At 35.6% G+C, this 14,311-nt stretch overlaps 1 protein-coding gene across 1 annotated transcript in view; it reads right to left on the bottom strand.

The window, feature by feature from the left end:
- CSMD1 (CUB and Sushi multiple domains 1) overlaps positions 1 to 14,311 on the bottom strand; it is a 3,308,788-nt gene that overhangs the window by 2,274,417 nt on the left and 1,020,060 nt on the right. Inside the window, exon 3 of the mRNA XM_069726899.1 lies at positions 3,102 to 3,214. Within this exon, the coding sequence (XP_069583000.1) occupies positions 3,102 to 3,214 (113 nt within the window). The remainder of the gene's footprint in view (positions 1 to 3,101; positions 3,215 to 14,311) is intronic.

Raw genomic sequence — 14,311 nt, 5'->3', positions numbered from 1 at the left:
TGGCAACTCATTTGATTAACAAAAGTATGAGTCTTCATGGAAAACAAAATTGTCTGGGTGACCCTAAGCTTTTGAACGGTAGTGTACATTTGTAAGTCAAACAGGAAATCACTAGCAGATTACGCAATTGTATTGCATAATATATTACTATTCATGATAAATGCTGCATTCCTACAGCATAAAGAAACAAGCTGATGCTAGCATATATTTTGAATCAGTTTTGATGTTCCTGGACCAGAATCTCTTGTAATAGATGAGATGTCCGATTTCAACCATGTAGGTCAGGTTAACAAAGGAGACTACTAAGAGAGCAAGTACGTTTTGTGTTCTTGATTCAAAGCCAAGACTTTAATCCAACACAAATGCTGAGGAAGCATTCTGGACCAAAAGAAGCCACCAACATTCGTATAGCAGGTTGAATCAATCCTTATCACAAGCCATAATACCAAGAATTTCTTTAATATTGTACCAATAAACATAAACTCTTCATAAATAGCTCATAAATAGAACATGTATGCATACAAATATTTATAAACTGTACAAAAATACACATACTACATATTCCAAGATGAATGTATTTTTTTTCCATACTACCCATAGTTTAAGCTGGAATCCTGCACAACAGCATACATTTATATTTTATATAAAATCTGTGACCATGATTGCCCATGTCAGGTGAAATTGTAAAGATGTAACTGCAGCAAACAGTAGATGGGAAAATGATGATGACAAAGTGTCTTGTCAAGAACTATTAGAGTCAATTAAATTCCCCAAGACAATTTTAACATCAATGGCTGATATTCCATCATGATCTCTTGTATTCATTACAAAATATTCTCTAAACTGTTGTCCTCACTTTTTTATCATACCCATCCTTAATTTAAAATCTGTTAACAAAACTTACATTATGGAAATATTATTGTTTCTGGTCTCTACTAAATTTATTGTACAACCACAATGTATAAAGTCTTTGGAGTCCACGAAAAAGAAAATGCGATAACAATTGTATAATAAATTCTTCGTTGGTACACTAATTTTAATAAGGAATATTTTTCATGCTAAGAAATGTTATTGGAAAGTACTTTTCATCATTCAAATAAATGAGTCAGTGTTAGATTACTTAGTTTTTCTTCCAACTTTTAAATAAAAAATATAAAATAAGAATAGAACCTTTAAATGGGTTGTTCATGACTCCATATATATATGGAGTCACTAACCATCAGTCACTGAAACAACACTTGATTGATTGGGGTTTCTAATGTGCTATGGATAAATCAATATATATTAGGTAATATATAAATCCTCTAACGGGAAGCTAAAATCAGAAAATAACCTGTTGTATGTGTTTTCTTTGGCAATGTTTGCATTCATATCATGGTCTTTATAAAAAAAAAACTTTCCTTTCTTTTCCATAAGAGGTTTTAGCAAGGCACCTTATAAGCAGAGGAAGAAATACAATGACAATCGACACCTCTATACACAGATGGTAACAAAGAATCCACTATTTACAATAGGGAATGTCAAAGCTGACCTTTCTCCACCTCCCTTCACAATGATTGTTGCACAGGCTTATTAAATACTTCAATAATATTTATAGAGTCAGGAGCTTTGTGACTATGTATATTTATTGTTTCCTGAAACAATTGAACATAAGTACCATATTTTTTTAACTATAAGACGCACTTTTTCCTAAAAAAACCTCTGGGGGAAACTGGGGATGTGTCTTATAGTCCGAATGTGCAGTAGGGTAAAAAAGTATTTAAGCAGCCACCAATTGTGCAAGTTCAGAGGAGCCTCTTAAAGAAGTTACAGGTCTGTGAGAGCCAGAAATCTTGCATGTTTTTAAGTGACCAAATACTTGTTTTCCACCATAATTTGCAAAATAAATCTTGCCAAATCAGACAAGGTGATTTTCTGGATTTCTTTTCTCATTTTGACTCTCATAGTTGTGGTCTAGATATGATGTCAATTACAGGCCTCTCTCATCTTTTTAAGTGGGAGAATTTGCACAATTGGTGGCTGACTAAAAATGTTTTTTCCCCATTGTACTTACAAGGAATGTGACAGCAGCAGGAGTCCGGCCATTATGCCGGCCCTAGGCTGGGAAGAGGGGGTGTTTGGTGGTCCAATGCTGCAGGGCAATGATCTGACTCCCATACTAGGCTGGTCCGGGGGCTCCACCAACATTTTGTGAAAGACCGGAGCTCCCGCACTTCCATTGCTGTGATTCAGTGATCTCCGGAAGCGGCGCATGTGAAGATTGAGATGCCGGCATCCTGGGAGATGAGATCTCAGTGCTGAAATCTCAATCTGTGCATGCGACACCTCTGATGGCCATTTTCCTGGAGGCCATCGCATTGCTGCAATGGAAGTGCAGGGGCTCCATGCTTTTAGAAAATGTCAACGGAGCTCCTGCACCACTGAGCACCGCCAAATACTGCCGCACCAGCCTGGAACTGGAGTCAGATCATTGCCTGAAACCGAATACCTCCTATGACATCGCAACACCTGCGCTGCTGGTCTCCCCAATAAGCTGAATTCGCACTGTAAGATGGACCCCCATTTGATGCTTTTTTTCCCCTATTTTCCTTCTGAAAATTTGGGGTAAGTCTTATGGTCTGGTGCGTCTTATAGTCTGAAAAATATGGTATCTTAAAATAGGCTCAGTGACTATTGTGAAAATTGTAACATTTCTATTTTTTATTTTAATACAGATACTCTTTGGTATGTAAAAGACAAAAAACATTGGCAATATTTAAAAAAAAAAATACATTTAGAAAGACAACCTAACTTAAACAATAGGTCATTTTCTGATTATAGATTCCCTTTATACTATTTGAATATATAGTTATAATTAAATAACTAGAATTATATACTATGTGTAAAACATGCCATTCATTTAAAATTTTGTAGCTAGTTTTAAAATAAAGGTAACATAACATGTACCCCAAATATGAATTTTGCAGTACAATGTTAAAGGTTGGAAGAGTTAATTGATTTGCTACTATCCTCTTAACCAGTATGTACATTATTTGTTTTTAGTATTTATACTTTCAAACGAAGTCAATATTTTGTTATGTTAATTTATTGGAATGCTTTACCTTCATAAACTGCTTTAAATCCTTGTGCGCTTACTGCAAAATCGGTTGTGAACCAAAGTGTGAGAATAGAACCTGTGCTTACTATTGAAGATGGAAGTTGAAATCCCGATAACCTGAAATACAAAAAAATCCAAAGTTTGAGGACATATTAAACCTTTGCTTTTTTTTGTTTACTCGTAAATGTGAAGTAGTGAAACCTCTTTGTTGATCACCCAAATGGTTTATAGAAATATTCATCATCTAAAAATAGGTCATCTATACAGTAGTTAAATTGAAAATGTGGTCTAGGTAAGGTGTGGTTTTCTCAAATAAGTGGTCTTCTTGTCTCACCCTCTTTCAATGCATGTCCTTTGTGTTAACCCCTATGTTTTTTTTCCAACAGATTTTTGTAGAGTAAGTCTATTTTCACATGTGTTTTTGTCATATTTTTTTTGCAGAGCTCTTTGTGCAAATTTAAAGATGCTTTTAATAGTGCCAGAAAAAGTTATGAGAATTCAGAAATCTCATGCACACAAGTGTTTTTTTCCCCTGACTAATTTGGAAAACTGCAGCATTTTTTTAATCTACAGCATGGCAATTCTTTCAGCATTTTTGTTGTATTGCATCATCTATAGAAATCAATGAGATAGTGAAAAAACTTCTAAAAGACAACTGAGTTTTCTCAGAAGTTTGCTTTCATATAAATCATTGGGGGATTATTGCAAATGATGATCCTATGGCTTGTTCAATCTATTAATTCTGTATATATTCTAAAATTCTGTGTAACCCTTAATTCAATGCTTATATTTGTTATTTAGAGTTATAGTTAGGGCAATATTTTTTCGTTGTACATATGTTTTTCTGCTTTAAAAGAATTTACTATCAATATCATTGCTGTCTGTCATTACTATGACTAATTATATCATAATAATACTGCAAAGACAAGTCTTGGTCATACAGCAAAGTTCAAGCATGTATTAGGTAAACTAATGCATTGTCTACATATTTTATTAATGTTATAACAGCACTTCAACAAATATTGATATTAGAAAAACATAATTTGTTCAAAAGCTTAATAAACATTTACAATAACAAAGTATACACAAGATCAAGCCTAAAGGTCCCACATGAGTTTATAAATCTTAACCTGTGAACAGTTGGCAAAACTTATTAAGTTTGATAATTATTATCATTTTGTCAATTTTGCAAAGTGATGAGTTATGTTCAAAATCAAGTATTGCAAAAAAAAATTATGCTGTGCATGTAAGATGGAGTATGTTGATTTAAAGAATTTATTTAGGTATCCATAACAGACTGTAAAAAAATGGCTTCCTGAACTTGAAGGTTTTTCCAGTTTAGAAAACCCATTCCGACATTAGAGACACATTGATGATAATCATTAATTGAGGGGGGAAGTGTCTTGTAAGTTTTCATTTCTTATGAAGCATTTCTGATAAAGTGGACCATCAAAAAAGCACTACTGAAATCAATAGATTCGCAAAGTAAAATGTAAACATGGGTCCTTCCCAGAGAGAGAAGGTTTTTGTTTTAGGTTATCCAGTCCCCAAAACGCAATCAAAACCAACTTTTCAATAGAATATAGTTAATCCTTTAGTGAACGGGACAATTTTGACCTAGAGGACCAAGCCAAATTTTAGAATTCTGACTAGTGTCACTTTATAGGGTAATAACTCTGGAAAGCGTCAATAAATCCCACTGATTCTGAGACTTTTTTGTGATTTTTTTTGTGACATATTGTACTTCATGATAGTGGTAACATTTATTGTATATTACTTGCTTTTATTTATGAAAGAAACAGAAATTTTGTGAAAACTTATGAACATTTTGCCATTTAAACTTAATTTTTATGCCCTTAAATCAGAAAGTTATGTCATAAAAATAGTTAATAAATAACATTTCCCACATGTCTACTCTGATGATGACCTTTTATAACAAGTGTGATCCAGTTTTTTTACATAGGTACATATTATCTTTTATTACAAAGAGCACAAAGATGGTACCTACAAGGGTTTTCATCAGGACCCAGGCTGCCATGTTATTGCATCAGCACCATATGAATATTTTGCAGGAATCTGATGGCGGCCCAAATTGGCACACCACCCACAACATGCAACTTAAATTCAGCTTTCAATAATTGAAATCAGAATTTAGGTTATATAGAGGACCTTTTATAATAAGTGGCCAGTTTTTGCTCATATTTTATTACCACTGTTTCCTAGGCTTTCTGTTTTTGTATTGCTAAATATCTGTCATACATTTCCAGAGATATAGACTATTTTATTTTGTGCTAATTTTTATGATGTTTAACAATGGAACGTTGCTCACAAGGTAAAAACACAGAAAATTAAAAAGACAAACCTCCAGAGGATCCAGTAAGCCACGCCCTCTTGGTAAAGGTAATAAAAATGTGTAGTAAATGAAAATGCTCATCTCTCCGGAATCATAAGGCAGATTAAAAAAAAAAAAAGAAAAAAAGTGGAATATTCAGAGTATGTGCACACGCTGCAGATTTTGCTGCAGATCCGCAGCGGGTTGGCCTCTGCGGATTCGCAGCAGTTTTCCATGGGTTTACAGTACCATGTAAACCTATGGAAAACAAATTCCGCAGTGCATATGCTGTGGAAAAAAACGTGCGGAAACGCTGCATTGTTTATTCCGCAGCATGTCAATTCTTTGTGCGGATTCTGCAGCAGTTTACACCTGCTCCTCAATAGGAATCCGCAGGTGTAAAACCGCAGGTGGAATCCGCACAAAAACCGTGAAAAAACATGGTAAATCCACAGTATATCCGCAGTAAATCTGCAGTGTGAATTTACCATAATCAGTGCTGAAAAATCCGCACACTTTTCCACAACATGTGCACATACCCTCATGGGAGCAGCGGGAATAAAATAAGAGCAAACACTTTCTATTTTTTACATGATGAAAGGTTCTCTTTAAGCATCAGTAATCAAAATTCGATTCAGTTACTGTTGTTAGAAGTTGTTGCTGGCTGAATAAAACAACTAGCAATCAACATGTTTGGAGAGCTCCTCTGTCCACTCAATACAAACGCACCCAACATACACTATACATGCACGGTGAATGGGTTACATTAGCTCTTTTAGCCAGCATGATGGTAAGACATCCTCCCCTTCACCGTCATGTTGGCAGCAGCTTTCAATTTTGCTCATATGATTATCTTTAAGAATATTTTTCTTTATCTTTCCAAATTAGTTGCACAGATTCAGTGTTGCAAATGGATCCCAATGTTATAGGTCTATTTAGGAATTAATGGCCTTAAATGTTATATTGTCATCTAATTTACATTTATTTTTATTATTTACGCATGTATCCTTTTGCATATTGATCCTTGTTCTTGTCATTGCCTCACTCATAGTAGTCAAAGGCCACCAGTTATCACTTATACCATTCTGATCAAAATCTACTATGCTATTCTTAATGTACCTGCAGCTAGCACATTGGAAGAGGTCAGTTGTTGGTCCCTATATGGATCTTCATTGGTTTATTGCATGGCCAATTCTCGGCTAGTATAATTGGTTTTAATATTATTGTTGTTCTGTTTGTGTATTTCATTAATAAACTTATTCATTACATATTTAAGTATAATATGTGGGGGTGATCTTGACCATTTTATACATACTGCTTCTTTGTCTTGTTTTGCCATGTAACTTTCAGTGTGTGGACATTCATCCCCTTAAATATTTGCAGTGCCCTCAAGCTCCCCTTTACACTATTCTATCCAGTTCTGTGAATGTTGAGCTCTGTTAGGCTATGTGCACATGTTGCGGATTTGTTGTGGATCCACAGCATTTTTTCTGTGTGGAATTGCACCAAATCCGCAAAGGACTCCTCAAGCAATGTTAATCAATGGGAATCCAGAATTGGTGTGCACATGTTGTGGAAAATTCCGTCCTGATTCACAGCATTTTATTTTCCACAGCATGTCAATTCTTTTTGCGGATCTGCAGCATTTCTGCACCCATTGACTTGCATTGAGTCAGTCAAATCCGCAGTAAAGCCACAGGTGTTAAAAGGTTTTCAGATTTGCTGTGAATTTGCATGTCAAAAATTCAGCAGAAAGGAAGGAGGAAGAGTATATGGGCAGAAAATATATGTGTGGGTGGAAAATATGTCTGAGCTGAAAATATGTGCGTGTCTGTCTGCAGGTGTCTGTGTGTGTCTGTTTGCGGGTGTCTGTCTTCTGTTTGCAGGTGTCGGTGTGTGTGTGTACCCAGGCGTCATCTCATGGGACTACTACTCCCATCCGGCTATATCCACTATCACATATAACAGTGAAAGCATGAGCTGATGATGGGACAGTAGTACCATCAACCGGCAACTGTGTTCAATTGTCAAACAAAAAAAACATTCATACTCACCAAACACCTAATCCCCGATGCCCATGTCTCCTGCAACAAAAATAAAATAGTAAACCAACATATACTCCCTGTCCTCCATTGTCCATTTAATAACGAGTGTCCCACTATGATCTCACATGTAGAACAGTCACATCGGGAGATGTGACTGCTCTATCCGGCCTCCGATGGTACACTGGCAGGAGGTAATCCTCCCGTAATGTATCACTGCTCTGCCTTGAGAGTTCACCGGAGTTCATCAGCTCATCAGCTGTGATTCTCACTTGCGGCACCGCTGTGTGACAAAATTCTCATGTATCGATGCTGAAAGTGAGAGCACGAACTCCAATGAACTGTCAGTGATACCCTGCGGGAGGGATTACCTCCTGTCAGTGCATCGCCAGTGGCCGGGTAGATGTGACTGTTCTACACTTGAGATTGTCATGGGACTCTTGGTAATGGACTATGTCAGACAGGAAGTATTATATGTTGGTTTATTATTTTATTTTTGTTGCAGGATATCGAGGGAGTCAGGGATTAGGCAATGCAGTAAGTATGATAAATTAAGATTCAATAAAGGAGTCTGTGTGATTATTACAAATAAAGGACTTTATTCTGGCTGTGTCTTTATTTACCATGTAACTATAGGATTTTTGACACTTCTCCATTACCAATCTGTGGGCTTGATGTCACCGGACCGTACAAAGGTGACATCAACCCCACAAATATTACTCCACTTTTCACTGCTACAGAGCAAGTGGGAAAAGCGAGGCTAAGTACCAGAATTGGAACATCTATAAGATGTGCCATCTCTGCGGCGGCTGAGAGCTGATGTTTGTAGCCTGGGGGAATGCAAATATCCATGGCCCCTTCCCAGGCTATTAATATCAGCCCACTGCTTTCTGCCTAGTCTTTGCTGGTTCGATTTTATAAGGGGACACCATGTAAATTTTTTTCTGGGGTTCCCCTGTAAACTAGCCAGTAAAAGCTAAGCAAATATCTGAGAGCTGATATTAATAGCCTGGGAACCATTATGGATTTTGGCTCCTTCCCAGAATATTAACATCAGCCCTCACCTGTCGCCTTTCCCTCAGCTGTTTAAGAAATTTATGTGGGAGCTCACTCAATAATTTAAAAAATATTTTTTGAGAAATAAACAGATATTATGTTTCACCCAGATTTCTCACGTGTGTGTCTTTATTTATTCTGTATGTTCCATTTTATTAAAGAGGGTACCTGGATGACACCAGTTAATTACTACCATGGGCTTAGTATTATATATATATATATATACATATATATATATATATATATATATATATATATATATACACACACACACACATATTTTTTTTTTTAAATATAATATGTTCACTCATATTTGTTTTCTGTGTGTAAACATGTTTGAACATGCTATGTAATGATATTATAGTCTTCAATGTAGAATGAAAAATAAGAGGTTAAACAAGGAAATGACATCACAATTTTTTTGTTAAATAATATATTTAGATTGCAAAAACGCATACAAATCCGCATGAAAATCTGCATTTAATCTGCATCAAATCCGCACATAGCCTTAAACCTCACACACCACAGACTGACAGCTTTCTATGTATATTGTACAAAGCAAAAAAACTCCCAATCGGTGGTAGGGGCGGGATTATACAGAACTCCTGAATATAGTGGAAAGATGGCAGTACGTTCACTAGTCCTATAGTGATTTAGCAGACGATTATGAAATATATAGCAAACAAATCAGTAAGCGACACATCACTACAATCAGGGCCCCTGTCTCTGCTTTCAGATTAGTTGGCAAAAACCTGGTGACAGATTGACTTTAACACATATTCTTTTTTCGTAATTTTTTTTAAAGAGTGAAAATTTTGCTTGCTGTTTATGAAAATTATGACATCAACATTGTCTGAGCTTCTTTTAATTGCATTTACAGATAATAGACAACACGTGATCCATCATGTGACTCATTGACCTTTGTGGTATAGTTTTTTTTAGATATACTTAGCAATCTTTTCAGAGGCTTTTGTGCGTTGTGGTGTAGTAGAGGAGCTGTGATGATTAACAATTGTGATCTGGTTCTATACATATGTACATGTTATCTTTTATGACAATACTGTCTGTGATAATTAGGATAATACAATGAAAAAATTATCTCTACATTTTTATTATGGAAAATAATGAACAAAATGTAAAACAAAAACCACAGCCATTTAAAAAAGTGAAAAAAAAAAACTATTTGAAAATAGATAACTTGATTTAAACATTAGCTCCTTTTTGGATGTTCTTTTCTCTGTAACTAAGTGAAGAAGAGCTTTGATGTATGTCCTATTAAAAGTAATACTTAGCTCATTGTTGATAAACTGAGATTTAGGTCTAGTCCAAATGTATAAGGATTTATAATTAGGAGTGCAGTAGATATGAATGGGCCATAGGTCAATCTCATAATCAAGAAAAGCTTATTTATTGCCAGCGTAAAGCGGTAATTCTGCCGTGACCCCAATAGTTTACAGTAAATGAGCAGATTTTTAGAATACTGTTATCTAGCTGTAGTTCAGGGATGTAAAACACGATGGCAGTATTCAGCCTTTTATGCAGAATGAAACATATAAACTTTCCTAAATGATATTTTGCTATGGAAGTATGAAAAAGAATCTTTATGTTCACTGATTGCAGTGTTTCATTATGTATTCTTCACAGGCCTTGAAATGTATTAAGCATTATAAGTTTCTGGAGTTTACAATTGCCGGAGGACAATTAGGTAAAAAATGTAAATAATTGTTTGGCAGTCGAATACTCAGCTGGCTAACTAGAACTGTGAAAAGTCATTAAGAATTGTGTTAGTTCTCCCTCCAGTGCAGCAAAATCAATGAATTTGAGTCATTTAATGTTACCTATTATGCACTAATGTAGAAGGAAGTAATTAATAAATAGAACATTGGGTAATAATGCTCTAACAGGGAGATGAAAAATGATGTTCATAATTTTAAGTTATCTTATTATAAGTGCAATACACACAGCATCGGGCTTTCAGAATATTTCAATAGCAAAATGTTATCTTTTTAACAATTAGCTTTCCAAGTTTAATGATTAGCGGCCTAATTACTTCTTGCTTTAAATTTCAAAGCTGAGACGGGATTGTAATGGTCTATGAAATGCTGCCTCGTGATGTTGTTCTCTGCCCGTAATATTTCATTGAAAGGGTACATTTGCTGTTAAATATTTCTGCCTTGTGTATCGTATTAATAGTAAAGGTCGATGAAGCATAAAAGAACTTAGAGATATTTAATGTATGTCTTGCTTATATAAAGTTATTAAAATTATTTAAATCTTTGTTGTGGCTCACATGCATTGACTTATAATGTTGCCTAATCGAGTTTCAGAAAGGCTTCCATCATTTTTTTTTTCAGCAAGAATAGTTCTTTCAGCATCATTAAAGGGAATCCGTCAGCAGGTTTTTGCTATGTAATTCGAGAACAGCATGGGGTACGAGTTGAAACTCAGATTTCAATGATGTGTCATTTATCATTTTGTGAGCTATTGTACATTTACAATGAAGGTTTTATCACGAGGACAATTTCATTGCTGTGACTCGCTGGCCGTGAGCACTGGTCCAACAATACCACCTGCTGTGCTAAGCAATTCAGTGTCAATAAACTTGTACATATGGGAGCAAAGAAGCTGGTATGAGAGGGGTTAACTTTCTCAGCTCTGCTTCATTCTAACTTTAAGAACACTGATTGTATAGGAATGGCTGCCCCCAGTAAACTAAGTGATACATTGTTGGATTCAGGGTATCTTTCTCTACATCATGCTGCTCTCAGTTTCACTTTAACCCCTTAACCGTGGGAGCTTTTCTCGTTTTTTCGGTTTCATTTTTCGCTCCACTTTTTTCCAGAGCCATAACTTTTTTATTTTTCTATCAATATGGCCATGTGAGGGCTTATTTTTTGCGGGACGAGCTGTACTTTTGAACATCGTCATTGGTTTTAGCATGTCGTGTAACAGAAAATGGGAAAACAATTCCAAGTGCAATGAAATTGCAAAAAAGTGCAATCCCACACTTGTTTTTGTTTGGATTTTTGCTAGGTTCACTAAATGCTAAAACTGACCTGCCATTATGATTCTCCAGGTCATAGACACCAAACATGTCTAGGTTCTCTTTTATATAAGTAGAAAAAATAATTCCGTTTGCTAAAGAAAAAATAATAAAAAATTGCGCAATTTTCCGAGACCCGTAGTGTCTCCATTTTTTGTGATCTGGGGTCAGGTGAGGGCTTATTTTTTGCGTTCCAAGCTTACTTTTTTAATTATACCACTTTTGTGCAGATACATTCTTTTGATCACCCATTATTGCATTTTAATGCAATGTCATGGCAACCAAAAAAAAAGATAATTCTGGCATTTTGATTTTTTTCAGGTTGATCCTTTTTTATTGATATATCGGGCGATTCTGAATGTGGTGATACAAATATGTGTAGGCTTGATTTTTTTTGTTGTTTTGTTTTGATGTGTGCAAAAAGGGGGGTAATTTCAACTTTTATATTTTTTATTTTTTTACATTTTTAAATACTTTTTTTAACTTTTGGCATGCTTCAATAGCCTCCATGGGAGACTAGAAGCACCCACTACTCGATCGCCTCTGCTACATAGAGGCGATGCATAGATCACCTCTATGTAGCTGAAATACAGCATTGCTATGAGCACCAACCACAGGGTGGCGCTCATAGCAATCAGTTATCAACAACCATAGAGGTCTTCAGGAGACTTCTGGTTGTGATGGCAATGCACCGATGACCCCCGATCGCAATTCTGCTTGCGCCCATTACGGGCACATGTCAGCTGTTGAAAACAGCTGATATGTCACTGCTTTGAGTTGGGCTCATGGCCGGAGCCCACCTCAAAGCGGGGGATACTGCCAGACATACTGTTCCGTCAGCTGGCAGAAATGGGTTAAAGTAAACAAACCACAAAAGTAGCTCAGTTGGATGATTTGGGCCAATTCTAGGGTTAGACAACCCATGACTAGACATTGTCATCTCTAGGGCAAGATGTAAGCAGTGTGGGTAGTGAAATGCCTCAGCTTTGTACACTGTTTAGTTACTACTGGTAGGTACTTCACATCATCTTCTATTCTTTGATAGAATCTGAACTGCATTGCCTGAAATTGGCCACTAAACAGTGTCCGGAGTCATGGTGTTCCACCCCCTACACTGCTTACATCAGGTCACCAGAGGTGATAACAGCTTGGTGTTAAACTGTCACTGATTGATGCTATATCCTAGAAATAAGTCATCAATATAAAAGTAGTGGACAACTCTTATTTAAACTTCATGAAGGTTTCCTTCTTAGAAAATACCTTTTTGATAGAAGGCTGAATATAGTTTCCTGGTGTTGAAACTCTAGTGCTCATTTCTACTCTGTGAAAGTACTCATCAGCAAGTGTTCAAGTCCTGGCGGTTAGGCAGTGCTATCACAAATATTTCAATATAATTCATTCTGGGCTTATCAGTTTAGAGATCTGCCCCAAATCAGTGGTTGACAGCAATGTCTTTATGTACACTTATGCAGGGGATACTGTTAATCAGTTTTTAGGACTGATAGGACAACAATATGCCTGGATATAAATTTAATACAAGTTATACTTTCGCTAATATTTTCTCACAAACCTATATATTATTATTTGCAGCTCTTCCTGTGCTATAATATTTTGTCATAGGTTGTAAAACATTTCCAATCTGACAGGTCCCCATCAGAAATAAGCTACAAGAGAATGTTTATCTAAGTATGACTCAACATACTGTATATGCTTACTACAATGAGAGCCAATTGATTTAAAAATAAACTTTGCAATATGTTGTTTGTTATGGTGGAATTTTTGGGAACAGGAATACCTGCCTGGTCATAAAAACCAGCTGATCACTGGAGGTTGCATAGATTGTACACATTTTAATATCACAATTTCCCTTTCATTGGTTGGGATCTTACAATACATTCAGGATAACACTCCTTTATTTTCAGCTATCTAATAGCTTATTGAAAAGCCTTTAAGGCATGTGATATTCTCCATTATTTTGCTGGACCATTAACTGTTCTGCGTTATGTTCTATAGACAGCTCAACTTTGGTTTTAATGTTTGAAACTTGTAAACAAAATTCCAGGAGGATTTATTTTCCCCGTGATTATAGACAGCACAATTGTTATAATAAAGTAAGACATTGATTTCGTTCTAAACAAGCGACAAAACATGAGCTGCATGGTACTCCCTCTTTGGTGACAGATGTAGATTTCCATTTCTTGGCAGTTCAACAAATTTTTTTTGCCAGCTTTATCGAGTGGGAATTGTGAATTTTCACTTTATTGAAATTTGGCAAGATTAATGTACTCTGCTTGCTGTGAAAGTAAAGTATTCTAGATGGCAATATTGGTCTTTTAAGTAAAATGGTTATGCTACAATAATGATTAAAACTATGGGCACAAGGGAAAGCTAGCGATGATACAAAGCTTAAAAAGGCATAAAGTATGAAATTATTTTATTATATGTAAAAGCCATTTGAAATAATATGTTTAATGAATTTATATTGTATTGCAACTCAATGAGAAGGAGAGGGGGTGTTTACAGCTACGTATGTATCAATAATTCATAGATATTGTGATATTTACCGTAATTCAGAGATCTGTAAGAGTTTATTTGTCCAATATACAGTTAATAATACTAAAGAGATCAGCTGATAAGAGATGACAATCCATTTTAATGATGGTCATTCAGATGCAATTTTTCTGGATTTCCCCAAAGTTATTTGCATAAAATTCAGATTGTAGTGAGTCAAAATTTTATTG

Source organism: Ranitomeya imitator, chromosome 5 (assembly GCF_032444005.1).
Source record: "Ranitomeya imitator isolate aRanImi1 chromosome 5, aRanImi1.pri, whole genome shotgun sequence".
Lineage (NCBI taxonomy): Eukaryota > Metazoa > Chordata > Amphibia > Anura > Dendrobatidae > Ranitomeya > Ranitomeya imitator.
Note: the sequence above shows the minus strand (reverse complement) of the source record. Positions and strands in the feature narration are given on the sequence as shown.